Source organism: Podarcis vaucheri (genome assembly GCF_965113315.1).
Source record: "Podarcis vaucheri genome assembly, chromosome: 1".
Classification (NCBI taxonomy): domain Eukaryota; kingdom Metazoa; phylum Chordata; class Lepidosauria; order Squamata; family Lacertidae; genus Podarcis; species Podarcis vaucheri.
The window spans coordinates 93807532-93835166 of record NC_138759.1 but is presented as its reverse complement, the minus strand read 5'-3'; the positions used below and the strand labels follow the sequence as shown (position 1 = coordinate 93835166).

General features: G+C 42.1%; 1 protein-coding gene and 1 long non-coding RNA gene across 5 annotated transcripts in view; one reads left to right on the top strand and one right to left on the bottom strand.

Moving 5' to 3' along the window:
- The first annotated feature begins 1905 nt into the window (after positions 1 to 1905).
- On the top strand, positions 1906 to 27635 carry LOC309539557. Of its 2 annotated transcripts, XR_014222860.1 has the most exons (5): positions 1906 to 3172; positions 8421 to 8509; positions 8996 to 9179; positions 24908 to 25022; positions 27117 to 27635. It is a non-coding gene; the product is annotated as an uncharacterized lncRNA (long non-coding RNA). The 2 variants fall into 2 exon arrangements; XR_014222861.1 differs by lacking the exon at positions 1906 to 3172 and having other exon boundaries at positions 7863 to 8509.
- The window catches only part of SLC15A2 (solute carrier family 15 member 2), a 70573-nt gene continuing 59615 nt past the window's right edge, over positions 16678 to 27635 (bottom strand). For all 3 annotated transcript variants that reach the window (XM_082235400.1, XM_082235401.1, XM_082235399.1), the window contains 5 exons: positions 26012 to 26122; positions 24545 to 24641; positions 22046 to 22192; positions 19826 to 19930; positions 16678 to 17063 (listed from right to left, as the gene is read on the bottom strand). In XM_082235400.1, the coding sequence (XP_082091526.1) occupies positions 16887 to 17063; positions 19826 to 19930; positions 22046 to 22192; positions 24545 to 24641; positions 26012 to 26122 (637 nt within the window). In that variant the 3' untranslated portion in view covers positions 16678 to 16886. The remainder of the gene's footprint in view (positions 17064 to 19825; positions 19931 to 22045; positions 22193 to 24544; positions 24642 to 26011; positions 26123 to 27635) is intronic.

Sequence of the window (27635 nt, the reverse complement as noted above, 5' to 3'; positions counted from 1 at the left end):
TCATGCTATAAATCAGGTCAAACCGAAATTAAACATGTTGCATATTAGAACCCATTCATCAGCTCATAAGTTAATTATAAAGCAAAATAAACCTTTATGAAGATGTTCCAAAAGAAAACTAGGCACACTTCCACATGGACAGAATGAGGGCCAAGTGCCCGTATCTGCTGAACATGGTGCCATTGAAAAGCTGGATTCATGTTGTGTGTGTGATGCTATATACACACAGCAAAGACAATTATTGCATTGGCAGTCACCTGGACATGTGCAGATTATGACCACCAGCTTATGACAAGCAAAAGTCCACCTAGAAGTTCTGCTTTGCCCCATAGAAATGAATGGGTGTTGTGCCAGGACCACAATTGTGTTTTTGCACAGCAACCTGTGCTTATTTCAACAGGGCTTGCATGGGACCTTCTGGCTGAAATGTGCTTCTTAAATTTGGTGCTTGATGTGCTTTAAGTATGACTAGTGTCATCCATGCCTGTTGTAAACATGCTTCCTCTAGTGAAGCAATGGGGAACCTGTGGCCCTCCAGTTGTTGCTGGACTACAGTTCCCATTGTCCCTGAACATGGACCATGCTTGTTGGGGCTGATGGGAGCTGGAGTTCAACAACAAGAACAGGAGGGGTACAGATTCCCCATCTCTGATCTAGTGTCCCCTTGGACAAAATTCCATCCTCCTAAAGCAGCAGGTCTGGCATTCCCAAGGGCAGCATGTGAAATGGGAACCACTGCTGTGCTGTCAGCCCAGCTGCAGAGGCACTGCTGCTTGGAGGGGCCAGGAGAGGAAAGGGCAGAGTGGTGGTAAGGGTGGGGGAGCACTGGGTTGGTGGCAGACGTGGGTGAAGATGTGTGTGGAAGATCCTCCCTTGTGCTTCCCCCCTCCTTTCCTTCCATTCTGCCCCACCTCATCCCTGTGAGCAGAAATGCTGCTGCAGCAAGGAGGATGGTGCAACAATGGTGCCTCATCTCATGCGCTCTGAGTGAGCATTCCTGAGCACACTCAGGCAGATAGCCTGCTGTTAGGTAGAATGAGGAAGGTGCTGCAGGCAGCTGGTTTTGGGTTGTCATGGAACAGTAGCAAGTTGTTAGCTATTTAGTTAGGTGTCCTCCCCCCCCCCCCCCGAATTATTATTTTTATTATTGCCAGCAGATTTGTGCTTTTCTGCCTCAGGTCTCAAAATAACTTGACCAACCACGACTGGTGTATGTGTCGTATGCTGATTTGCCTCAGATAGCAAAAACACCTTGGGCTGGCTCTGACAATGTACTTGCCAGTTTCTCTCTGTTTCCTCATTTTTTTTCATTTTTAAATTCAATTCTCCACTTTGAGGCTGTTTGTTTGCTTGTTTTAAAGTCCTTATGGAAATTCACCAGCATTTTAGCATGATTTTTTCCCTAATATACACATGCTTATATGCAGTTTTGCCTAATCTACACATTTTTGAAAAGCAGTCTTCCCTAATCTGATGAGTTTTAAAAAATGTTATTTTTGTGGGATATATATCCAGTCTCATATAGCCAACATGCTTAACTCTAATTCATGCATGAAGAGGTTAAGACCATATAGTAAGATGCCCTGCTAGGCTTAGCTAGGTCACACCCTCTCACTATCTGAAGAAGTGTGCATGCACACGAAAGCTCATACCAAGAACTAACTTAGTTGGTCTTTAAGGTGCTACTGGAAGGAATTTTTTTTATTTTGACTATGGCAGACCAACACGGCTACCTATCTACACTTGGGAGAAATGGTTACCAAATCTTTGTTCTAAGTTTTTCCACCATGTGAACCAGTAAGGATGTCTAAGTTGGATGCTCCAAGCTTAGACTGTGTGGCTTTAGCAAGCCATCTAATTTAGAAACATTTACCATTTTGAAACTAAGTTAAACTGCTTGTCTTTTTTTGCTGCTGTATGGAAAAGCATATTAATATGACCTGTGAATAATTTGTAAGTAAACTATTTATGGTTCTATGCTAAGGGAAGTGGGAATTTTTGAAAGCAACTTAGAAGGGGATGTTTTAAAAGTCTAACATTTCCATGCTTTATATTGCTGCTTTTTTGTGATTTTAAATCTCTACCAAGGCTCTCTCACCAAAGAATACTTGCCCCAAACCTGGATCTAGGCACCCAGGGAATTTTTCCTTTTATTATACCACTACTATTTTCCTTTTACCAAAACCAAACATTTTCACAAATATATGCATTTTTATGCACCCTTTACATCAAGTTATGTAGTTTTGCACACATTACTTGGCTGGGTAACTGTGTTCCAAATTTGGAATGATGGCCGTGTTTTGTTTCTGAAAGTACGGATTAGCTAGGTTCACCTTGAAATGCAAACTGAATTGAATTTCTCCTCCATCCCTATGTCAGTTTGCATCAGCATGCCAAATTATTATGGGGCCTGGTTTTCCTTCACAAGCCTCTTCCCTTGCTGCACATCTTACAGGGTTTTTAGACTGAATCTGTCAAGTGAGAGGGCATTCACTCTCCTATTCCAAAGAAGAACTTAGAAATAGGATTTTGTAAGCTCTCTCTCTCTCTCTCTCTCTTTACCTGGCCAAGCCATGCTGCTTTCGTATTATCTGCCTTTTAATCTCACCTCCTCAATTCTAATTCAATTAGATCCTGACAGCTAGCAGATGACATAACTTCTATTTAATTAGCACTCCACCCCACAACGTCCTGTTCATCAATATTTCTCTCACACAGACATGGCTTCTTACAGTTTTCCCTGATGATTCTTTCCATGGTTAGATACAAAGAGCATCCTTCTGACACCACATCCATCAGGGAGGAAAACAGAGACAACAAGAAGAGCCGAAATGAGATCTCACACAAATGGGGTTGCAATTTTGTGATTTGATGGAGTGAGGGAAAATCTGGTACAGGTCAGGAAACAGGGCCACAGGGGGAAGTATGGGTGAGAGCCAAGGCCCACAGTTGCCAATTGCCACATCACCACACTGCTCTGCTACTGTCACCCGCATTGTACCAGTGGTACAAGAGGCTGGTTTCTACACACCCTCACACACCCCTCTGCCCCATTTATCCAGAGGCATTACCAGAGGACACATTCCAGCCAGGCAAAAACCCTCCGGATGTGAAGCAGGGGGCCATGACATGACATGCAAGGCTGAGATCGACAGCCCTGTGGCCCAGTACAGTGGGTATATATGTAGCTACAGTGGTATATATGTAGGCCCACTGGGCTGGTAGGAAATTGCCCAGAGGCCTAGTTGCCAGTTGTGAGGGGGGTGGATGGAGAAGGGAAGATGCCTTTCCTCTCCTTTCACATGTGTGAATCACACACTCACATGAAACTGGCAGAAGTTATGGATTGATAATGGTGGAAAATATATATTTATAATAGGTTAAGATGTTGAGTAAGGACAAATGACAGAGGGTAAGAACTTGCTGAATTAAAATATCTGAACTGGAATACAAAAAGGGAGGTGTGAGGGGGTCAGGAAACTAGTAAATGAAGTATAAGTTATGAAAATATGGACTTTTTTCTTTCATTCTTTTTTTCTTCTTTTTAACTGTTTTCTATTCTGCATTTTTCACGTGTTTTGTTTTTGTATATTTGTAGCTCTTTTTTCTTTTATTAGGGTAATTCTTGGTTTTTATTTTTTATGTTTAAACTTTGAAACTCTTCATTGTTTGTAAAACTTTAATAAATATTATTTTTTTAAAAAAAGAAAGAAAGAAACTGGCAGAAGTTGTTTATGGAAATTATGCATGTGCCTCGTTTAAAGGACCTAAATTGCTTTTGTTGAGGTACCAAAGTGCACATCAAGCGGTGAGAAGTTACAAGGAGCAGGTAGCCAGGCACTGTGGTAGGCCACAAAGGCATGGCTAGTGGGTTACATTTAGCTTCGTAGGACACAAATGGGGGAGGCCTGGTTTTTTTAGAAAGTGAACATAGAGCAGTGCTGTTTTTCTAGGAAAAGAGGTGCCGGAACTCACCATGAACGCCTCCCCTGTTCTCTTATCATGGTAATGGAGCCCACCTGAGAGGTGCCGGGACTGAGTTCCCCCAAGTTCCTGGTGGGGGGGGAGCCCTGACATAGAGACACTGGAAGGCACAGAGCAGTCTAGCCAGTTCTAAGCTGCAGCTTCGGCTCATGAGTTGGGCCAATCCATTGATTACAGGCAGGGAGTGAAGATCAGTGGTTTAGGCAGCAAGTCTGTGTGCAAAGTGCCAAATTCAGTGGCTGTTTATACACCTAAGTTGGGGGACATTGCTGAGGGAAGGGAAGTGGGGTCAGAATTTTGCTCCTGCTTTCTAGCAACTGTCTCATAAGCAAGCAAGCAATTAGACAAAAAACCTTAGCCAAATGGAATCTTCCTCCCAGGTTGTTGTTATTGTTCTTAATGACCTCCCCTTCACCCTAAGATCCCAGGGCAGATTACAACCTTAAAACACAATACTGAAAACAGTAACAAGCTGGCTCCTGAAAATATACACCTCAAGTGTCAGAAGTCAGGGTAAATACGTGTGTCTTCCGTAACCAGAAGCTGTATAATTAAGGTGGTAGATGCACATCTATGATATTTGCAACCTTAGGCACAACATCATAGCAGCCCAGCACAGCTGTGGGGCACCTTTGGTCCTCCAGATACTGCTCAGCTACAATTCCCATCAGCCCCAGCATGAATCCAATAATCAGGGCTGATGGGAGTTATAGTTCAGCAACACCTGAAGGTCCAAAGGTTCCACACACCTAGTCTAGTGCTTAGAAGTCTGCTCCAGTAATCCTGATTCTATATTTTGCATTAGTCTTCAAACTATAAGAAATATTCCAACCTGAGTTTTGCTGTTACACAGAAAGTCTCCTGACCCACTTGACCTGACTGGCAGCCGTGAGAGTTTTCTTGTAGGCATAAATCTGCATTTCTGCTATACTATTTTCAGTAAAACTAGCCTTTTTACAATGTTTATCTGTGCCCATGAAGCACACCACAGTCGCTTGGTCAGTAGCTATGGCCTGGCTGCCCTTATACTCACTCTTTGTAGAAACTGGAGCATGTTGTCAATTGATATATGACTGAAGACTGACCTCTGCAGACCTAGGAGGAGGCAGCTATCCTTTTTCTCAGGCTGAAAGTAGCCTGGGCTGATTGGAGCCATTGCTAGTTGTCCCCCTAAGTGAGTTATTTTGCAAGCATTGTTTGCAGTCCTGCCATTAAAATTCATCGAACTACAAAAATCAATTACTCTGGGACATTTCATAGATTATAAACATGAATGATGATATCTTCATAATTAATTATTATAAGAGAGCAGCTTTAATAGTTTTCTTCCTTGTGGTTGGCTTGATTCCTAATCTACAATGGTTGCTGCTGGTGAAATGCAAAAGGTAAATTGGGTTGTCTTACTACTACCCTTGGGGCATCTAGCTGGGGACTGCAATTTCAATCCTCAAATATTGTTTTCCACTTTTTGTGCCCATTTTCCCAGTAAGGCAGGGATAGGGAATCTCTGGCCCTCTAGATGTTGCTGGAATACAACTCCTGTCAGCTCTGTCCAGCATGGTCAATGGTCAGGGATGATAGAAACTGTAGTCCAACAATATCTGGAGGACCTCAGGATCCCTATCCCTGCAGTATGGATATGAAATGCATATGCAGCAATGTTCATGGGTCAAAGACATTGAAAGAAAATGGAGGTCCCCTTAGGGTAGAATACAGTATGTGTTTTGTGAAAGTTCCAAACATTTATTGTTTTGCTGTTTAGTCGTTTAGTCGTGTCCGACTCTTCGTGACCCCATAGACCAGAGCACACCAGGCACTCCTGTCTTCCACTGCCTCCCGCAGTTTGGTCAAACTCATGCTGGTAGCTTCGAGAACACTATCCAACCATCTCGTCCTCTGTCGCCCCCTTCTCCTTGTGCCCTCCATCTTTCCCATCTTTTCCAGGGAGTCTTCTCTTCTCATGAGGTGGCCAAAGTATTGGAGTCTCAGCTTCAGGATCTGTCCTTCCAGTGAGCACTCAGGGCTAATTTCCTTAAGAATGGATAGGTCTGATCTTCTTGCAGCCCGTGGGACTCTCAAGAGTCTCCTCCAGCACCATAATTCAAAAGTATCAATTCTTCGGCGATCAGCCTTCCTTATGGTCCAGCTCTCACTTCCATACATCACTACTAGGAAAACCATAGCTTTAACTGTATGGACCTTTATCTGCAAGGTGATGCCTCTGCTTTTTAAGATTCTGTCTAGGTTTGTCATTGCTTTTCTCCCAAGAAGCAGGCGTCTTTTAATTTCATGACTGCTGTCACCATCTGCAGTGATCATGGAGCCCAAGAAAGTAAAATCTCTCACTGCCTCCATTTCTTCCCCTTTTATTTGCCAGGAGGTGATGGGACCAGTGGCCATGATCTTAATTTTTTTGATGCTGAGCTTCAGACCATATTTTGTGCTCTCCTCTTTCACCCTCATTAAAAGGTTCTTTAATTCCTCCTCACTTTCTGCCATCAAGGTTGTGTCAACTGCATATCTGAGGTTGATATTTCTTCCGGCAATCCTTCATGGATCACTGCCTTATCGTGGTGAAGGGGCTTGAATAACTCAGAAAAGTTATGAGCTATGCCATGCAGGGCCACCCAAGACGGACAGGTCATAGTGGAGAGTTTTGACCAAACGCGATCCACCTGGAGCAGGAACCGGCAAGCCACTCCAGTATCCCTGCCAAGAAAACTCCATGGACAAAGACAACAGGCATATAAAACATTTATACTGGACCTCTAAGGCCCCACACAGACATTTAGGCTTGTAACAAGAAGTTTACACTTCCAAGGCAAAGGCTATAGCTTAGGAGCATGGAAGCCTAGATTTTTGCAGATGACATCTTCAAATCTCACACATGATGCAGTGGGAGCAGTAGACAGACGCAGAAGAAACATGCAGATTGGGCAAATCGCACACTCACCTGTATGCAACATTGCTGCTGCCCCACAATATAGTGTTTGAATCATTCTGTTGGTGTTCTGAATCAAAATGTCTGAACTGGTGAATGTGAGCGAATGTCATAAAGTTTTTCAGTGGTGCTCCATACCTATTCTTCCTCCATCCACCTTCACAGCTGCCCCCTCCTTTTAAGTAACAGTCATATCAGTGGATTGAACATTATTTTCATCAGAAGGGGGAAATAATAGATGCTGGCCATTTTTAATAGAAAGGATTACTCTTTGGTTTTGGAGATCCTCTGGAATTTCATGACTCTGCTGTGTGCAAAACCATAGCTCAGTGCACACATAGTGCATGTTTTCTGTGTAGAAGATGTAATGTTAAATCCATGGCAGCTCTGGTTAAAAGGTTCAATCTGCACTTAATGGGAAAGATCACTGCCTGGGTCTTTAGAAAATCACTGCTAATCATTAGACACTACTGCACTCGATGCACAAATAATTTAGACCTGGTATAAGGAAAGATTGCCATGTTCCAAAACCAAGATTTCTTCCTTAACTTGAGCATGTTTGTATATTTGGGCTAGGCATTACCTAGTAAATGTTCCCTGAGGCTCTGAGTGGAGCCCTCTACCTAAACTATGCCTTTTAAAAATTATTTATCATTTGTGTTGCACTCTTCATTGAATTTTTTTTTAATCTTCTTTGTTTAGCCTTGCAATAGCTCTGTGAAAAAGGTTAAGAGATAATACTTTGCCCAAGGCACAAGGCCAAAGAGTGAACTGCATAACTGATTGAGTTGAGTTCTGCATTTACCCCTCTCGACTCTGTAGCTCTCAAAGAAGCCAGCTTTTCCAAAGAAATAGCAGCTCAGAAAGGGAATTGGAGATTTTTTAAAAGATGGACGTGATATCTTGGCTATGTCCTGGGGAGGTGTTGGGTGTCCACAGAATGTCACATTTTATTTCCATCGCCTGTCCACAGAGTGTCACTTTGCAACTAGACACACAGGACTTGACTGCCTATGACAAAATGACATTTTAAGTGAGATCATTGCTAATTGCAGCTGTAGCCGTCAATAAGATTAAAATCCCAAACTCAGGGAGAAGAAAAGGCGAGCCCGTTAATTCATTTTGTACAATGTTTGCAAACTGTCACATCAATAACGCATAATAAGAAAAGCCTGCCCCGAAGTAGTAGGCTCAGTGCACACACAACACAATGAGCCACTATACGGCCCCCTTGCCATTACCAGTGGCACATTTATTATCATAAAGAGCGGAAAAACAAACTTCCTGGCTGAAAAACAAGATCAATTTGTACTCAAGCCACTATGTTGGATTCTAAGTGCTGTAATTAAAATGAGGGGCAGATGTTCCTCAAAAGCAATGGCAGACATATAGCCTTGTCATAATGAGGATGTTCTTGCAAGGCTGGCTGTGCAGCCCAACAGCATCGCCATCACTTCTTATTTGTGTGCTGTTTGGACTCTTGGTTCCCCTTTAGGCAGAGAGACAAAGGAGCCAGGTGGCAGATGCTGCTGCAGGGGATTAACAAGTGTGCTTCATCCAGCACTAGCCCACCCATGAGGCAAGGTGAGGTGACTGCCTCAAGCAGCAGGACCCACAGGGGCAGCAGATCTGTTCTGTACTCCCAAACACTTTTCTTTTCTTTGTTTGTAATCTCAGTCTTGATTCCCCCTTTCTCTTTGCAGCTGTTATTGGTGTGTGTGTGTGATGGGGTGGATGAGGAGAACAGGACAATGCACATTATGCATAGTCATCCATTTAATGCCATGTTAAATTTGACCCTAAGCAAAATCTTACTTGCATGGTTAGGGAAAAGGGGGGGGGGTTAATAAAAGCTAATGCATGGATTGCAGAAGTTTAACTCAGTGGGGGTTTTCTTTTTTTTTAATCCCAATCTCTTTGGAATTGTATAAATACCTTATGTACCAGCCAAATTGGCTCATCAAATCAATTTATCAGGGGAAACTAATTTAATCTTGCTATTCGATGAAAAGGGTGTCTTTGCGGAGCAGCAAGGCTTTTAATGATTTACTCAGCTTATCCTGTTTAAAGCACCATGAATGTAGTTCGACAGAACTCGAGGGAGCCATAATGGAAAACCATGACGGAGAAGATGGAGGTGTCAGCCCATTGACAGCTTTATCTGGGAGAAACTGCAGGAGGAGCCCGGAACAACCGAGGAGAGTGGAGAAATGAAATAAACATGGGGGGCAATGTCACCATTGGTAACAGACAGGTGAGATTAGCAAATCTACAATACAAATTTTTGTGTAACATGAATACTCAACCAGCAAAACTGTGATTCTAAGTGCTTCTATGTGGTGGTCGCGTTCCACCAGTTGTATTAGAGGAAATGCAATACAGTACACCTAATGCGACTGTACCAGAGACACTGACAGGATGCCGTGTATCTGAAGAAGTGTGCATGCACACGAAAGCTTATACCAAGAACTAACTTAGTTGGTCTTTAAGGTGCTACAGGAAGAAATTTTTTTATTTTGACTATGGCAGACCAACACGGCTACCCATCTATAACAGGATGCCGTGTGTTCTTTATATTGCAAAGGAGGAATGAAGAAGGATTTGATGAACTGAACATAAGGATAGGCATGATGCAAACAGCTGTACTAGCGCATGGTTCCAAACTGATAGTTGTGAGCCCTGGCAAATATTTCTTAAGGTGATACATTTTTATGTGTATCTAGTCACAGGGACTTCATGAGCCACCCTAGCAGTGGAACCCTGTGCCCTGAAACTGACCCAGAAATAGGGCAATAAAAATTAAGAACAGGGAAAAATTCAAATCAGTTTGCATTTCAAGCCAAATTTATCAGATCTGCACGTTCTGAAACAGCATGAGTACTGAAACACAGCCATCCTTCAAAATTCATACTCATCTAAATTTCATGATTTAATTCTCCAACCAAGCAACCAAGCAACCAACCAACCAACCAACCAACCAACCAACCAACCAACCAACCCATGTTTACAAAAATGCATATTTTAAGGAGAAATGGGCACATTTTCTACCAATGAATTATGGTAAACCAAGAGGGTAAGTGTGCATGTAAATAGAATCTGCAAACAAGGCAGGAACCCAGAAAACTCCTCTGGTATCTGCTCAGCTGACATCATGATGGCTTCTGATGTGAATGTAGGGAGTGGAATGTAGGGAGTGACGGACGGACAACAAGCTGGCTCCTGCAGCACCTGTTTTACAAAGAGGTCAGTGCAAATCCATCGCTTGCTGCTGCATGGAAATCTTTCTTGCCAAATTGCTTAGAATTCTCATGTATGGCAGAGAGAGGGTTGTGTGTGTGTGTTGGTAATATCTAAAGTCTTCCAGTATTTAATTATATTCTCAGCTTTACAATCTCATTTTCTCTCAGTTTAATGCGCCACAGTGAATTTGACCTGCTAACAACTGGTATACCTCCATTTTCCAGGTCCAGCTGCTCTTCCAAAAATGGAGGTGTATTTAGTGGTTTTCAGCTTCTTTCTTTTGTGATCTAAATGATACCTTTGTCATTTGAACTATACTCTTTCCGGACAGCACAGAAATGCTAAAAAACATGCCCCCCCAACACTTCCAACTTATTTCTGCACCTTTAAAGAGCAGCATTCAATGGAAAACTTTTCATTTCTGCACACCTGATCACTAGCAAAGTTGCTTTTAAAAGGCAGACTGACTAGAAACAAAGATGGAACTACTATGTGATGTGTAAAAAAAGACCTTCTCTGTGGCAGTGCCCCTATTATGGAATGTGTCACCTCTCTGAAGTATGGCTGGTGCTGACTTTTTAATTTTTAGTGTCAGATTAAAACTCACCTGTTTACTCAGGTATTCATGGAATGTTAGCAGCACATTTATTTTGAAGAATGAAACCTTTCAAACAGACATACAGCCTTCCTTTCAACTTGCTTTACTTGGAATAACAATTGTGCATAAAGAACTTTTAACACTCTTCCTTGGGGTGGCATGTATGGAAATAGCCGTGTGATGGCACGCTGCCTTGGGCATGAACACTGAAGCTTGGTACTCAAAGCATAGACAATAGCCCTGGCTGTAAAGCTGATGTGCCAGATTTATGTGACCAAAGGGAATTCTAACCCCCACCCCAATCTTTTCCATAATGTGTGGCAATCATTTTGGGACTATATATGTCCAAAAGATTTTGTTTATAACCCCCCGAGATCTCATGGAAATATGTGGAAAGATTTTTTGGAGCGAACTGTAATAATTTGATTTGCTATTTTTAAGCAATGTGGCTGATGTGTTTTGAGTTAGGTTGTTTTATGTGTGATGTGAAAAATGAAAATCAATGAAATCTTTTTATTTATTTTAAGAATGAAGCCTGTCTATTCTTTTGAAGTTATTTACTGTGGGTTTTTTAAATCCCTGCTGATATATACAATGGTTTGGAATTTGATGTATTAATGGTTTGAAGTTCAGCATTTCATTTTGCTATACCCCTCCCTGGGATAATTCTTTGATGAAAGGTGGGTGGGAAGTATTGAAAAATAAATAAATATTGTGTGGAATAAATGTAAACTGAATCAGATTTCTTCCCCACTCCTACTGAGGCTTTAATCAATGAGTGAATGTGGGGAAAGGATCTGTAAGCTGCAGGTGTTTATTTGCAGGCAGAGTCTGCTTATATTTACTGGATGGAAAGGGAAGAGTAGAAGCCACAGCAATTCTGATTTGAAGTCCCCTGGGGAGACCAAGGGTGGGATTTGCCTAAGGAGTCTGGTCAGTGTGAGCCCTGCATATGAGGGCTTCTGCTTGCAAAATGGAACTGTCCCTTTCCTCTCTCCGTGTCTCCTGGCACCCTGAAATTGGCTCTGGGGGAGGGGAGGTCGGGAGAACCCCCAGAACGGTGAATGGAGGGAGAAAAGGTGTTGTTCTGTCTGGCAAATTGCAATGCTTGTGTTGTTGGGATGCTCACCACTGAACGACACTGAATTCCACTAATGCTCTAATGCTAACAGGTCTTGCAGGATCTCAAATCCAGATCTTTGACATTTTTGAAGGCGGGGTGGTGGACGACCTCTGACCTTACAGACGTTGCTGGACTCCCATCATCCCTGACCACGAACTGACCATGCTGGTTGGAGCTGATGGGAATTGGAGTCCAGGAACATTCAGAAGGCCACAGGTTCCTCACTTCTGTATAACTAACCCTGATGACTATGAAACAGGGAACATACAGCGATTTGTGGCAGTGATCACGCTGCATTGTGAAACTGGGCTTTTTAAGGGTTTTGAATCTCATCAATGAGCAGGACAAGATGTTGAGTTGTTGTTTTTAAACCTCTTATTGTCTCTTCTACCACTCTTTGCAGATATCTATTGGCAAAATCTGAGACAGGGGGTATATTTGGCAATATGAATGGAAAATAAAGAGTCATGTTGCATGTAAAATGGCTCTTTTATTATATTGGAACTGGATTCCTTTAATTAAAGCTCTGCGTGCGCGACAATCTGTGCTCCCTGACTGATTCTGGCTCCCTCTGTCCCCCCCCCTTGTAATTTGATTGTTGTTGTTGCTTTTAGCAAAGGAAGAGCTTTTGGAAATTATGTGATTTTAAAGAATATCTCATTGGGCAGTGGCATTGCCTTCTGCAGATAAACCTTTTATTTTACAACAAAATAAAAGTTCCCAATAATTTTCATTCATCAGGTGCCATGTGTGTTCCAAAAGCCAAGTACCCAAATTGAAGGCTTATAAAAATTTAAATGCTCCAGTAATTTAAAATCATGTCTGCTAGTGCTAACCAGTGCTGGAATTCATCTGTTCCTTCAGGCATGGGATTTGGGATGAGTGGGTAAGAGGCCTATTTTCTATGTGTGCTTCAATTTGGAAGCAGCTCATGGAAGCATCACACTCGTGCAGTTCAGCTGTTGCAGAGCTAATTTGCAATGTGTCATAAAACAGAATTAGGAAAAGCAAACAAATTTCTTGAAGAGCAAAGAATGTGCTCCAGTAATCCCCAAACATAATGGGCATAAACAGAGAAAATGGAAAACAAGTGAAACTTCACTTGTGGGTAGCCAGAAGCAAACAAGAGCACAGGGCTCCTGAACATTTAATAGTCATGTTGAAAAGGAAATCTCAGCATGTGTAGTTTTCAGTGTGCAATTTATGGGCTAATTCCATTGGTGTTAAAAGTCAACTTGGCAAGAGGGGGATGCAAGCAAACAGGTGGAGTGGAATGATCCTTCAGTGAGATAGCATGTATGTTTATTGGCTATATAGTTGTGAGGGAGTTTTCCTCTTAATTCTTGGTTGAATATCTCTGTTTTATACACATGAAGGAAGGGAGGACTTGTCCACACTTCCATTTGTCCTGTGCCTAGAAAGCAGAGGGTGGTTGTTGCTTTCTAGGCATGGTTTTCTGTTTGTCCCACCGCATTCCCTGGGGAAGCCCATTCTGTTGTTGTTGTTGTTCTTGTTGTTAAAATTTGCATACCATTCTTCATCTGAAGATCACAGGGCAGTTCACAACACAAAACCATAAAATGAGAACCCCAAATACATAATAGAACAAAAGCAGACCAACAAAGGCCTAGTCCTAGAGAAATGTTTTCGCCTGGTGCCTAAGGATATGTCATGAAGGCACCCGGTGAGTCTGCCTGGGGAGAACATTCTGCAAACAGGAAACCACCATAGGCCCACGTTTAAAAGCCCTTTGAGCATTTGGGGGGCCCCCTCAGAGTTTTCCCCATGAAAACCCACTCTTTATCGCACAGTCAGAGCAAACATCAACTCAGGCTTTAAGTGGATTGCCATTTAAAGAAGCAGCAGCTCTGAATGGACCTTAAAGAGAATGGTTGTTTGTTTGTTTGTTTGCTTGTTTGTTTGAGCCGAAACTCATCAGAACTGAGTTCCGGCACCTCTCTGGTGGGTGCCATTGCCTTTATAAGGGAAAAAAGGAGGTGTTCATGGTGAGTTCCAACACCTCTATTTCTAGAAAAATAGAGCTAAGAACTTCCATCAGTTGAACTTAAGCTCTAGCTGAACAAACTGACTCCTTCTCTTAAGATTCTATTCATCTCAAAGATACAGTCACATACATCATCATGTGGTGTGTGTGAAAAGGGGGCTGAAGAATAGGATAGAGGCAGTGGCATGGAGATGGGACTGGTCTGGATGCAAGGGAGAGTTGAAAAAAGGAAGGAGGAGGCAGGGAAAAGGGCTGATGGTGAAAATTAGAATTGCAAAAAAGAGGGAGTAGGAAGCATGGAAATAAGGGTGAAGATGAAAGCAAGGGTACAAAAGGGAGTGCTGAATAGGAGGGAATGGTGGTTTCATAGTTGAGTAGGAGATGAAAAGGGTGCTGAGTAGTTGCAGTGCATGGGAAGAGGAAGATGCAGGGGGTTTCCATGGGGGTGGTCTGTCTGTAAGTGGGTGTTGCACAAAAGGAGGGAGAAAGGTAGGCATGGATACAAGGGTGAAGGTGTAAATGGTGGTGCTGTAGAATAGAAAGTAGCTTAAAATATATTGGGAAGGTGAAAGGGTGTTTAGTAGTTGCATGGGGTAGGAAGGGGAAGCACTGGGTGGTTAATGTGGGGGGAGGAGTGATGGGGTTAGCAAGTAAAGAGAAGCCAGTAGAGCCCTACCTGCCACCAGTATTTTTCAAAAGGTAGCAGGGAGAGAGCAATTCCTATCCATCTAGGATAGGCATAAGAACTGGACCAATAATTATGAGGCTATAACTTTCAAGCAGCAAAATATCTCATGCTTGTACAAGCTGAGAAATTGGACAATTATATTACAGGCCTCCTGGAAGTTGCACTTCTTGACATTGCAAAGAAATAGATGCATCTCTGATTAATTCTCTTACAAGAGCCAAAAGCATCATTTATGCTCTTATCTGCCTTCCTCTGAGCCTGAAGAACGGTAAGAGATAAGAAGATGCATATTTTTTTCTTTTTTTTTTTGCACAATAATGTAAACCTTGGTGCTCTTGTGCCCCAACTTTTAACACATCCTGATCCAGCAATTGTTTATGGGTTTTGAAGCTTGTTAGAGATGCATCCTCCAGATACTTTCATCCTCAATAACTTCTCAATTTAGATCTGTTGTGCACACTGATCATGTTCCTTCAGTGAAGTGAATGGGGAAGCTTGCAAATGCAAAAGCTTTGTGCATACATCAGAGCAGAAGTGGAATTCTGGAGAGGCTATGCAAGTGTTTCTACTGAAAGCAATCACTATTACTCAATTTCCACATAACCACTACGATCCATATATTTGTGTTGATGGATCTTCATAGCATTATTTGTTATTTGTTTCGTGCCGTGTCTCATAAGACAGCTTACTTGGGGCTTATTACAGCAACCCAGTGAGGTGGGATAGACTGAGAGTTTGTGTCTGACCCAAATCTAGCCAATATACTGACTCACTAGGGATCTGAATTCAGGTCTCTCTAGTCCAAGAGTCACTCTGTGAGTGACAATTTGCTGTAATAAAGGCAACAGATGGATATAAAAAGTTACACACGGCTTGCATGTGGAAATCTTTTCTGCTCAGAAAAATTGTCACATTTTAAAGAGCTTATTACTTGAATAGCGATATTCTTAAGCAACAATCTATGATCAGTTGATCCATGTACAGTAAAACATACAAAATCAAAGCACTCTTCTGGCCAAGTCACTAGAGCTTAGTGAGCAGAGCATACAAATATCTCAATCCACAGTCTTAGACTATCTGGAAAGTCTTACAGGCATATGCTCCATGAGTGGATAATTCGAAGAAACACAGCTTTGCAAAATGTTGGATTATGAAACAAACCAAACATTACGTTAATATTGTGATTAGGAACCAGATTTGTTTTAACAGCACTAACACCAACACTGAGGTGTAGCGCTTTTTTCTGGGGCTGCTCAAGGGTATGATGTACCAGCACCATTTTTCTCCAGATGTTAAAAGTGTGGCACATACTGTAACATCTTCGTTGAGAGTAATGGCACCTTTTTTTCCAAAAAAAAAAAAAGCACAGCTGAGGTGTATGAGCTGATTTTCATTGGAAATGGTGAGACTCAGTTTAACATCCTGCTTGGTAGCTCATATTAGGTGGAGAAAAACAACTTCCCCTTAATGCCAGTTCCCACATTTTTGGGGTGATGTTCTACTATGTTGTACTCAGAGTAGACCTACTGCAAATAATGAACCTAACTTAGTTATGCACATTAATTTCAGTGCGACTACACACTGAGTAAAACTTAGTTGAAAACCATTCCAGGTCCCAACAGAAACAGCAGTGCCAACACCTCCCACATTAGTGTAAGAACTTTGGGGGAGTTGTTTTGTTTTAAAGATCAGGTTGAAGATTGCATGAGGAGAGCTGCTGAAAGAGGGGCTCTTGGAGGTAGAGTGGGGTTCGGTCAGGGATACATAGGTAAGCAAGCTTCATAAACCGCTCTGGATTGTGACCTATTGCTTTTGTCTGCCTGTAATAGCATGTTGGCACAAAAATGGAACTGAGCAGGAAGGGTGAATTATAACATACTTGATCACACACACGCCTTAGATTTTATCCATTGATGCATTTCTTGAATATTTTTTTATGCATTACTTGTGTGCTCTTCAGGTTGTTTCACTCATTCATTTCTTGAGAACTTTGCAAATAAACACGACCTATTGTTTGAGATGATGGTCACTCACCACACTGTGTACATTTGAGAATAACTACTCCAACTGCTTGGTGGGGCTGGAAGGAATGGGCAGATTTGAAACAGCTTTGCATCTATTTTTAATGGTTCATGTCCAAGGAGTTTGTTCACATTTATTCAGCCGACTTTAAAAGAGCCTATTTCGCCCTTTCCCCTGAATATAATATATTTTGTGAGATGCCATCATGAAAAATAAATCCATTTCCTCCACATCTTGTTAAAAGAGAAAGGCCACAAAATCCCATGCCAGTGTCCACAGCCGCCTTTATAGCTCTACTTTCTTGGTAACAAGCCCAATCATATTTTTACTGTTTGACGTCCCTTGTTGGTCCTCTCTGGCAAGGAGTTCTTCTGGGTCCATGCTGGTGTAAAAATATCCCATGATGGAGAAAATAATAAACACGATAAAGAGCAGTGCAGCAAAGAGGACAAACTCGAGCCACTGGAGAAAGAAGAGGGTTTTGGAAAAAACAAAAAATTTATATTTATTTGCCAACAACACTTACACATTCATCTTCTTCCAACTGTATAGAAGCTTAGTCAAACTATTTCACTTCTAGTTACCAGCTGCATATGGCACCTGGAAGTGACAGAGGAGCAGAACTTTGCAAATCACTCTGACAGGGCCAAACGAGATGCAATTTATAGGACACAATTTGATCTTTTTGCTTTAACCAATAGCTGGTGTGCCTCCTTCCCCCAAACACCAAGCTTCAATAGGACTGTGACATGGGTGATAGGGATGGTGTCATCCCTTTGTGCATGGCCCCATTGCAGTACTGATCTGGATTAGGGGTCCTGCACTGAATACTTACATTGGGGGAAAGCTCCAGTTTGCTCCAGTTTCCAAAATGGCTCAGGAATGTGAGCATGGAAATCCTTCGGAAGACCATATAGCTAAACTCCTGCTCTTTTCAGTGCATGTGTGGCATGGGGAAAAACCCCCAATTTTGATAACCCAATTTTGATAACCCAATTTTTCAAAATCCACATTGTGTTTTATTTGGGGAATACTTAGGGAGGCTAAAAACAGGGATATGCTATCCTAAAGGGCAGAATTTTGGCATTTTGGCCTCTGAGGGGAGTTACTGGAATTACGATAAGTTCACCGGTTCTCATGACCACAGCAAAATGTCGCTGTGTGCATGTGTGTTTGGGAGAGGACTGAGATAACATGAACAGCTGTAGTTGCAGATGTACCATAAGGGGCAGAAGTCCAGGTTCCCACTCAGCAGAATGAGCTGGATGGCCACAAAATGCAGCAGAGCTGGCTCAGCATATTTTGCAGTAAGTGCAGTAATACACATTACCAACTAAGTAGCCCCTCCCCCAACCCACCATTATGTCCAAAGTTTAAAAACACTTAATTGCACATAGGAGTTCTTCTGTGCAATAAAAGACACTCATTTGCTGGAAAATGAGAATAAATACACACATTTAAAGCATACACACACCACTAAAGGATCCTTGGAGCTGTGGTTTCTTAAGGGTGCTGGGAATTACAGCTCTGTGAGGAGCGAACTACAATTCACAGGACTTCTGGGGTGGGGCAGGTGCTTTAAATGAATGGTTTGTAGCCTGAGTGTGCATGAACTTGATATTGTCATATAGAAGCAAGGTCATGCATCATGTGAGCTGACAGGTAGAGTCAAATGAATCTACATAGTTTAATTAGTTTTCTTATTTCCCCCCAATGTCCTTCCTGTGAATATTTTCCAGCAATATACATCTATTGTTACTGGTACAGAATGGAACAACACATGTGCTGAGCTAAATGCCCTGGCATTAATTTTTTTTGGTGTGTGTATGTTATTAATTTGTGAGGGAGGACACTAAATTGGATGGCACACTAATTGCATTCTATTCTCCTTGTTGTGTCAGCTCTATTGCTTTATTAGTTAATTGCTCATTTGCTCAGTGGCCTTTCTCTCCATTATGTAGGTTAATCAGTTATTTTTTGTGATGTATCTCTTCCCCTTTGTACAAGTTACTTATTTCCGCATTCATTACTTCTGGGCTATATACTGGGGCCATTGGTAGGCAAGTGTCCTAATCATACACATTAAACTGTCGGCAACAATCTAGGTTATAAGTCTCTCTGAGCATTTTAAATTAGCACTTGGAAGGAGGATTTGGTTTCCACTGGTTGTACCCAGTGCTTTTTTTGGTTTTTAAAAAAGTATTGCCAGTAGTCATATCTTGATCATCATGGTTGCAGCACAAAATGACTATCATGGCAGCCCAAAAAGAAAAAAAGAGATAATACTCTGTACTGGTGAATACCATCCGTTAGGGGTAATCCATACCAGGGAGTGCCATCACAAAAAAGAGCACTAGCTGTGCCTATTCTTTTGGATATGCCTGAATCCACACCTTCTCGTGTTCACTGACATATGTGCCACACTAACAGAGAAAATGTTGTCCAGCATACTAATATGCTGTGTCCTTTACAGAAGTTGAAGTGATAGGAAGGATGGTCCATTTTAGAACGTTCCTCTTCGACACAACATGCATTCTTGCCTTAACAGAAGGATGTCTTTCTTTGTGTGAAGAAAGTCCTGCATCTTTGGGTATGCATTCATGTTTCACAGATGGGGAACCTGTGGCCCTCCAGATGCTGCTGGAATACAACTCCCATAATACCTGATTGTTCACCGTGGTTGCTAGGCCAAATGGGAACTGGATTCCAATGACATTTGGAGGGACACAGATCCCCATCCCTGGTGTAAACAAATGTAATATGTGAACTGGACAATCACGTGCAACTGTGGTTAAGCAGATTACTTCTGACTATATTGGGGATTGCCGGGTTAATCACCAGTAAAACCAGGTCTAGGAAATAAATAGGTGAGTGACTGCCATTTCCATCTTACCCTGTACTCTCTTCTTTAACTCCCTAGGGCTTAATGCAAAGAAAATGCCTTTCCCATCACCCCCTACCTAATCATTTTTACTGGACAGGACAGGGATTGCTCCTGAGCATAGAAAACATACCTGAGAACTCCAATCATCCCTGCCAATTCGCCATGTTGACTGAGGATGATGGGATTTGGAGTCCCAACAACATATGAAAAGCCACTAATTTCCCCACCCTTGTTCTGGAAAAATGGCTGCCAAATGTACTGAAAGCAGATCAGAATGTCCTGTGGAGTGTTACTCACAACTCCAGCCTTAGTGCCATGGTTAATGTATTCTATCTCATACCTGTTCCATTGGTGCAGCCTGGGCAACAACAAGCACAATCGCATTTCCAAAGGCCACGGTTAACAGCCAGCCAGCCTGCAGCACTGACTTCATGCTGGCAGGAGCCTGGAAAAAAAGGAAGAAAACCAGGAAGATTAGTCCATTCCCAAACACTGAGAAATTTCCTCAGCATCCTCACTGAGTACTATGCTGCAGACTGCACTCAACCACTTTCCTGTTTTGTGATGGAGTAAGCAAATCACCTCATGGCTCTGTGGGCCAGTTACAGATCAGTATGTATTCCTTAGTTACTTGGTTCAACACCTGTTGCCTCGCCAGGACCGGCCTCTACCATCAGGCAGAATGAAGTGGCCGCTTCCAGCAGAAGATGCAGAAAGGGAATGGTGGTGAGGCATTGGAGGACAGGGCTGTGTCCACCATGTGGCCTGACCTTCAGCCCTTAAATTAGTTTGCTGCCCTCATGTGCAGTGAAGGACATCTGCCTCATTGCCAGAGTTAAAGTTAAATTCCCTTAATAATAAATGGTGATGGTGGTGATGGTGATGATGATGATGGTGGTGGTGGTGATATGCCAGTCCAGTTATCTGTACATGTAATGGTAGAGGGTGGGGATGGCAGCACACCATTTACCTTAGGTACCAAAATGCTTTTGAGTGGCCCAGCGACTTGCAGACAGATGTGTGAACTGACTCAGTTGAATAACACTATATCATTCTGAGGTAATGTGAAGTGATCTGGAAGTCTTTGCCGAGGTGTCTGACATGTAATGGCTCATTCACATCTGACCATCACAATCTGATGCTGCGGCCATCGAGCGATGAGCATTTATGTGTGTGTAAATCAATCAACCCTGAGGCATGGCAGAAAATGGCACTGAGGTATATCAAGGGGAGTCTGAGAACCAGCACATACTTCCTATGCCCTCCATCAGCTCTCATGTAAGTGTCATCCTACCTGCCTGTGTCATGTGTGGGTTATCTTTGTTTTTTCCCAGGGGCCCCAAGAAGAGACTTCAGGAATATAGGAGAGTGGAGAAATACCACATAGCCTTTGAAATCAATGTGGCTGTTGAAATGCCCTGTGGTTTTCTTGGACGTTTGAGGGAAGCAGCATAGGAAGCTGCCTTATACCAGGTTTGCTTATCTTAGTGTTTTTGCTCTGATTGACAGAATCTCTCCAGGGTGTCAGGCAGGGATTTTCCCTTATCACCAGCAATCTGATCCTTTAAAAAAAAAATTGGACAAACCAGGAGGCCTTCTGCATGCAAGGCATGTGCTCTGCTACTGAACAATGGCCCCCCCTCATTGCACACAAATAAGAACTAATCTGTCAGCACAATACAAAAGAAACGAGAGAGAGAGAGAGAGCACATGACTCAAGCTAACACTGCTCCCAATTATATTCTGTCCCATATTGCTATAAATCTAATATGTTTCTAGACCTTAAGTTTTAAAAGGATTACTCATGATTACTTTATATACTAGTTTTCCTCCATCACCTAATAAATTTTAAAACATCAGTATTATATTGTGTTAGCCAAAGCAAATGTTTCCATTTACTCCTGGAACCTTTAATACAGGAGGGTAATTGCTTCCATAGTATTTGTGTGGGCTGTAGTTTCTACCCATTTGACCTAGTTTATAGTATAATTATGAAATTTGTTATGACGGGATGTAGTGATGGCAACCAACTTGGATGGCTGTTATATGGGACAAGTTCATATGGCTATAGTCAAAATGGCTATATACTACCTTCAGTCTCGGAGGCAGTGTGCCCCTTTATACCAGTGGATGAGGATAATGATCTGTAAAGGGCTATTAGGCTCATTTCATGCTTGTGGGCTTCCCACAGACCATTGTGAGAACAGGATGCTGAACTCGATGCACCTTTGGACTGATCCAGCAGGGTACATCTTATGTTCTTATTGTGCCAGATCTTCTGGTCACTGCATTCAGTCATCATGTCCACACAAGGAGATGGAGAATAGAGAGATGTACATATTAATAGATCAGGACTGCAGTCCAAGGCACACTTTACTTGCAAGTAAATTCACAGTAAATTTGGTCAGGATTGTGGTGCAAGTCTACACCAAACTTGCAACTTGTTCTCTGTTCTCTCAGCCTTTGGAAGACCTGGCACAGTGCAGCTTTCTATCCTGCCCTTCTCCTCATTAAGCACATCAGATTTCCGATTTTCTTCTTTGTGCTCTACATACATTACCTGGGAGTAAGAGAAGGCAATGCCTGTAATGGAAAACATCACTTCTCCAGCTGATATTAACAGGTACTGTGGAATCTGCCATGAAATATGGACATTATTGGCTGAGATGTCTTCTGTCTTCCATGCTTGGAGGGATTTTGTAGAAGTCTAAGTTAGGAGGAAAACAAGTCATGATGATTAGGTGATGTTAATGCAGAATCTATGTTGGTGTGTGTGTGTGGAGAGGAAAGGTTTTCTTTTGAAGACTGAAGCAGCATTCTCCTCCTGGGCCCACTAAACAACTGTGAACTCTGCCAGTGGACTGAAATAAAGTCACATTAAAAGCATTGGCAAACTCTGCTTTTACCGGGAAGGTGCTGGAATTGTTTATGAGATGCATTTAATCACCATAAAGGGAAAGACAACAAGAAGGCCTGTTTTAGAAGGCTAAAAGGGGTGAGCAGTAATTGTGTGCATTACTCATTGGACTATGGAGAAATGTCACAAACACCTTCAAAAGAAGTTTGATGTTGACAAAAGATTGGGCATAGAAGATAATGATCCTAGCTATTTACATACTGCAGTTCAGCCATATTGCAGCACCATATGCATAATTTAGTTTCTTTATGCATATGCCACAAAGCATAATAGATCTGGAAGCTGAACAAAGCATACTGTTAATTGCAACAGCCAGATTGGAGAAGATCAGTCACTCGGTCAATAATAAGAAGAATAGGTATATAATGAGAAGAGATACTGCCAGCAGAAAATTCAAAACAGGCCAGATTGACTTGAGTGCTATCAGTGGCAGTTCTTTACCATCCTGATGCATACTGCTAAACTCTTGATTGTTCATACTGTTATAAATCTAGATCCCCCATTATTCTGACTGCAGTACATAAATGCACAATACATACTCCTCAGTATAATACAATTACATTTACTTCAGGTCTTTCACATCTACCAACTCTACCAATCCAGAACATAACTACTTGCAGATAAAGACTGATTCACACAATAGAAATGATGAATACACATGTGTATTCTTCATTGCTTGGAATGTGTGATAAATTTTACTTGTCTTTTTTTGTTCACAGTAGAGATGAAAGAAAGCATTGCTTTCTGTTCCTCCCTGTATTCACTGCACGCAGCACTGTTTCCATTCTGCTGCAGTTCAACTTCTGTCAAAAACTGTCATTTGTCTCACTCTCTGCTGCAGTAAAATTACATAACCAACGTAATTTACATAATTAAGTTGTATAAGTTATGTTGTCACTATGTTATTCCACCCCATTATTTTCAATGCAAATAAAATCCAATGCAAATGCATGTGTGTGTGTGTGCGGTGTTAATCAATAAATCATTTTTGAAATGAAAGCAAGAACAATAGTGGATACAAATTGTATTTTGCTGGATTGATTTTCATTGTGGACATGGGGTGAATAAATGAGTATTGGAAATTCCTGCTCCTGATTGGCCAGTCTCATATTGTGTCCCAAGAAACAGTTGATAGAGCTATAGATAACAAATAGTGAAGTATTAAATATTCAGTAATGAAACAAAAACAAAAAACTGGACAATCTATGTCAGACCCTCAAGAATTAAGAGCAAAAATTTAATTTCTGCTGGGCTGTGTCTATCCATTCATATGTCTGTTCATTCATCCATCAGTTCACCAGTGTGTTTATCACAAATTCTATGCATATTTATTCAGAAGGAAGTAACAAAGTGTTCAGTGGGGCTTGTTTCTAGGCAGACAAAGGAAAATTATTCTGCACTGAGGCAGCTGCCACCATCTTAATTTTCCCAGAATGCCTCTGGGCCCTATGTCATGATCCAGAGGTGTCTGAGGAAATTAAGTAGAGGCTGCAGCTGCCTGATGTGCACAGGGCCTTTTAAGAAAAGTTTTGCCATTGGCATCTGTGAGCAGCATTTGCTGCACCATGCCGAGGACTATGCCAGACCTGCAATCCATGCATGTCTACTCAGAAGTAAATCTCACTCTGTTCAGTAGGAATTAAAAAGGTAAAGGTAAAGGACCCCTGACAGTTAAGTCCAGTCACGAACGACTCTGGGGTTGCGGCACTCATCTCGCTTTACTGACTGAGGGAGCCGGCGTTTGTCCGCAGACAGCTTTCGGGTCATGTGGCCAGCATGACTAAGCTGCTTCTGGCAAAACCAGAACAGCGCATGGAAATGCCGTTTACCTTCCCGCCAGAGCGGTACCTATTTATCTATTTGCACTTTGATGTGGTTTTGAACTGCTCGGTTGGCAGGAGCTGGGACCGAACAATGGGAGCTCACTCCGTCATGGGGATTTGAACCACCGACCTTCCGATCGGCAAGCCCTAGGCTCAGTGGTTTAGACCACAGCACCACCCGCATCCCTAATAAATCCACATAGAATTTCAGCCAGACACCCACTGAGGTCAATGTGGGAGACATGTATGTGGCTTAGCCTTAACTTCCGTGGCTGAACTTTGGCTGGAAATGGCATGCAAGAGTCAATGGGCAACTTACGTTTGTTATTACAACTGTATATGCAGCTCCAAAATCAAGAAGGCCCAGGTGCAGGATGAATTCTTCTGCTCCCATTCTGCATTTGACATTGTTGTATCTTGATATGACAAAGAGGGAACACAATAGTTCCTGGTTAGCCACTCATGACTGAAAAGCACAGGGTGTAGCCATTAACAAGATCCTTCAAGCTGATTGAGGGCATTGTATAACTCACGTTTCTGGTTCTGTGTTAAGTACAGTACAGTGTGTTATTAGCATTTTAATATTCACAGCTATTGTTTTAGGGACAGCTGAAGAAGGGCACTGATCAAAAACAATTGTGCATTTATTTTGCATTGTACAGTAAATTGCTTTATTTTCCAGCTCTGGTTTTCTTTAAAGACAGGGGGAAAGAAGACGAAGAAGAAGAAGAAGAAGAAGAAGAAGAAGAAGAAGAAGAAGAGGAAGATACATCTTAGACCCTGTTCTGCGTGTGCAGGTAGGCAAAATTGCAGAGAAGTAATTCGGATTTGCCAGATGCCTGGTTTGGTTTTACTAATTTCAGCAAGGCTTACCAACCATAAGGACTGGGAAGAAGAATAACTTTTTGTACTCATCTTTTTCACACATACTAATTTACTCAGGAGCAAGAGAAGATGCAAAATGAACATGCCTTTCTTAAAAAGAGACCACAGCTTAGTGAAAGAGCATCTGCCTTGTAGGCAAAAGGTCACAGGTTCAATCCTGGGAACCTCCTGATAAAAGATCTCTGAGAGCAAAGCTGTTAAAGACCCGTGTGAGAGCTTGGAGGACTCCTGCTAGCCGCACTAGAAGGATTAATACACATCATTTGTTTATCAGGCCCAGTATTGTTCACTCTGACTAGCAATGGCTTTCTAGGGTTTCAGTCAGAGGTCCTTCACATTACCTGTTACCTGAACTTCTAAACTGCAAATGCCAGGAGTTGAACCTTGGACTTTCTGCCTGCAGAGCATGAGCTGTACTACATGGTCCTTCCTTGCTGTCAAGTGAGGATCGGAACTGTCAGTTCTAACAATGCTGAATTTCCTTGTTATGGACTATGTGGGAAACTGTGATGCCTGCCTTGGACTGGTAGTGCTTAATCCCATCATACATCTACATGATCACTTATGGATATTCCATGTAGTCATTTCAGGCTGAGAAAGCTCTGTGAGCTTCATTCCTAAACTCAGTGGAGCTTTGTTGTTGTTCTTGTTTGCTTCTTGGAGCGTAGGCTATCCACTGAGCTGCCTAGCCCAGAACATTCCCACTGTGCACTTCTCTTCATCTGATTATTTGGATGGGAAGGTATTTGGAAGATATACATGGGGAAACTAGACCAGAACCATACCTTATAATAACAAGAAAGAGCCAAATTTCTAGTAAACTGACCCAGAGATATCACAGAGAGGCCCCAAAGAGAAATGGGTGCTAGCTCAGAGCATGGAAATGTTGACAGCATCTCACCTTCCCCTTGCCAGGGTCCTGTAGCTTGAAACACCGTAACTTTTGTTAATACTGACAAAATCCTCATTGCCAAGAGTGATGTTGACATCCTGCTCCAAAGAATTAATGAATCTGAAAGGAAACTTGATTTCATCATGACAGAAAGTGAATAAAGCGAAAGAAAGCATCAGATATTTCACTGGAGGCATGCAATCTCTTTTTAAAGGGGGCTTCATCTATCTCTTAATTTTTATGATAGTCTTGCCACCAGAAATACTACCAAATTAATCACAGATTACTGTATCCCTATACATTTAACCCCTTGAGACAATGCAATGATGCCCTTTTCTTTTCTAGAAGAAATAAAATGATTTGTGTGGGTAATTCTATCCAAGAAACTCAGTGGGATGGGATGGCTGAGGTGGGATGGAAACCTTAGTCAAGAGTGCTAAACATTACTTTCCTTCATGATACTACTCCAGAAAGAACAATTTCCTATTGGCTATATTAGGCAAACACTATGTTTTTCAGAAGGCACTGGACAAGTTCCAGAGTTGTATGATTACTTATTTCAGAATGAAAAATAACAAAATCTCAGAGTTCAGGGGCATCACCAGGCAGAGGATGTACAGCAGGGGGTGGCTAGTAAGCTCTGATGCTTGTGATTCTCAGCAAGGCGTCTGCCCAAACATCTGTCTAAAACAGGATGCTGAACAACAATTGTTATGCAACTGTTATGCAACTATATCAGACCTGCACAACTCATGACTGACCAAGCTGAACCTAGCCCACCAGGTCCTTGACAGTCTACTCTGTTTTGCAGTCAACAGATGTGAAAGGGACCTTGAAGGTCACTTGGTGCAACTCCTGTTCAATGCAGAACCTTCAGTGCATCTCTGGCAGTGGGCTACCTCCTGCTTAAATACATCTAGTGAAGGGCAGCCTTTTGCATGGTTTGCACAACTCTTACAATTAGCAGGGTTTTCCTAACAGCCAAGAGTGTTGTTTCCCTGCAAATTGCCACCCACTGGTTCTAGTGGGGCAATGAGAACATCTTCTGCCTGACATCCCTTCACATTCCTGGAGAGACTGCTACCATATCTTCCCTTAATCTTTTCTTATGTAGGCAGGTAGCAGAACAGGAGGTTCGCTGTGACCCTGGTGAGCCACCATACATGGCTGCATTTGGCTTGAGTTACTAACTGTGCAAGCCTGACACCTGCTGATTTGAAAGAGACCTTCCTTCAACAAATCAGAATGGAATTTCTAACATTGGTAGGAAACACAAACCTGCATTATGATTTCCAGTGTCCTCCCTCCTGATATTCTATCTATTCCTTTTTGTGCTGGCTTAATTTTGCTAGCAATTTAAATAGAATGCTCTATGAACAAGACAGGGTGAATATGTCTTTGGGAGGGTGAAATGGATCCCATTATATCTTAAATATTTCATCTGGGAGGGTAGAGAAACTGTGAGAACATTTTGGATAAATCCCAGCTCAGCACAGTTTATGAACATTTGCTGGTTCTATGGCACAGCACATACTTGTATGCTAAAGTTCCCAGGTTTGGTCTGCCTTTGTCAATTAAAGGACTTTGTAGGGTTCCCAACTGTGGGGAGGAGTTCCTGTAAACGTGGAAATGT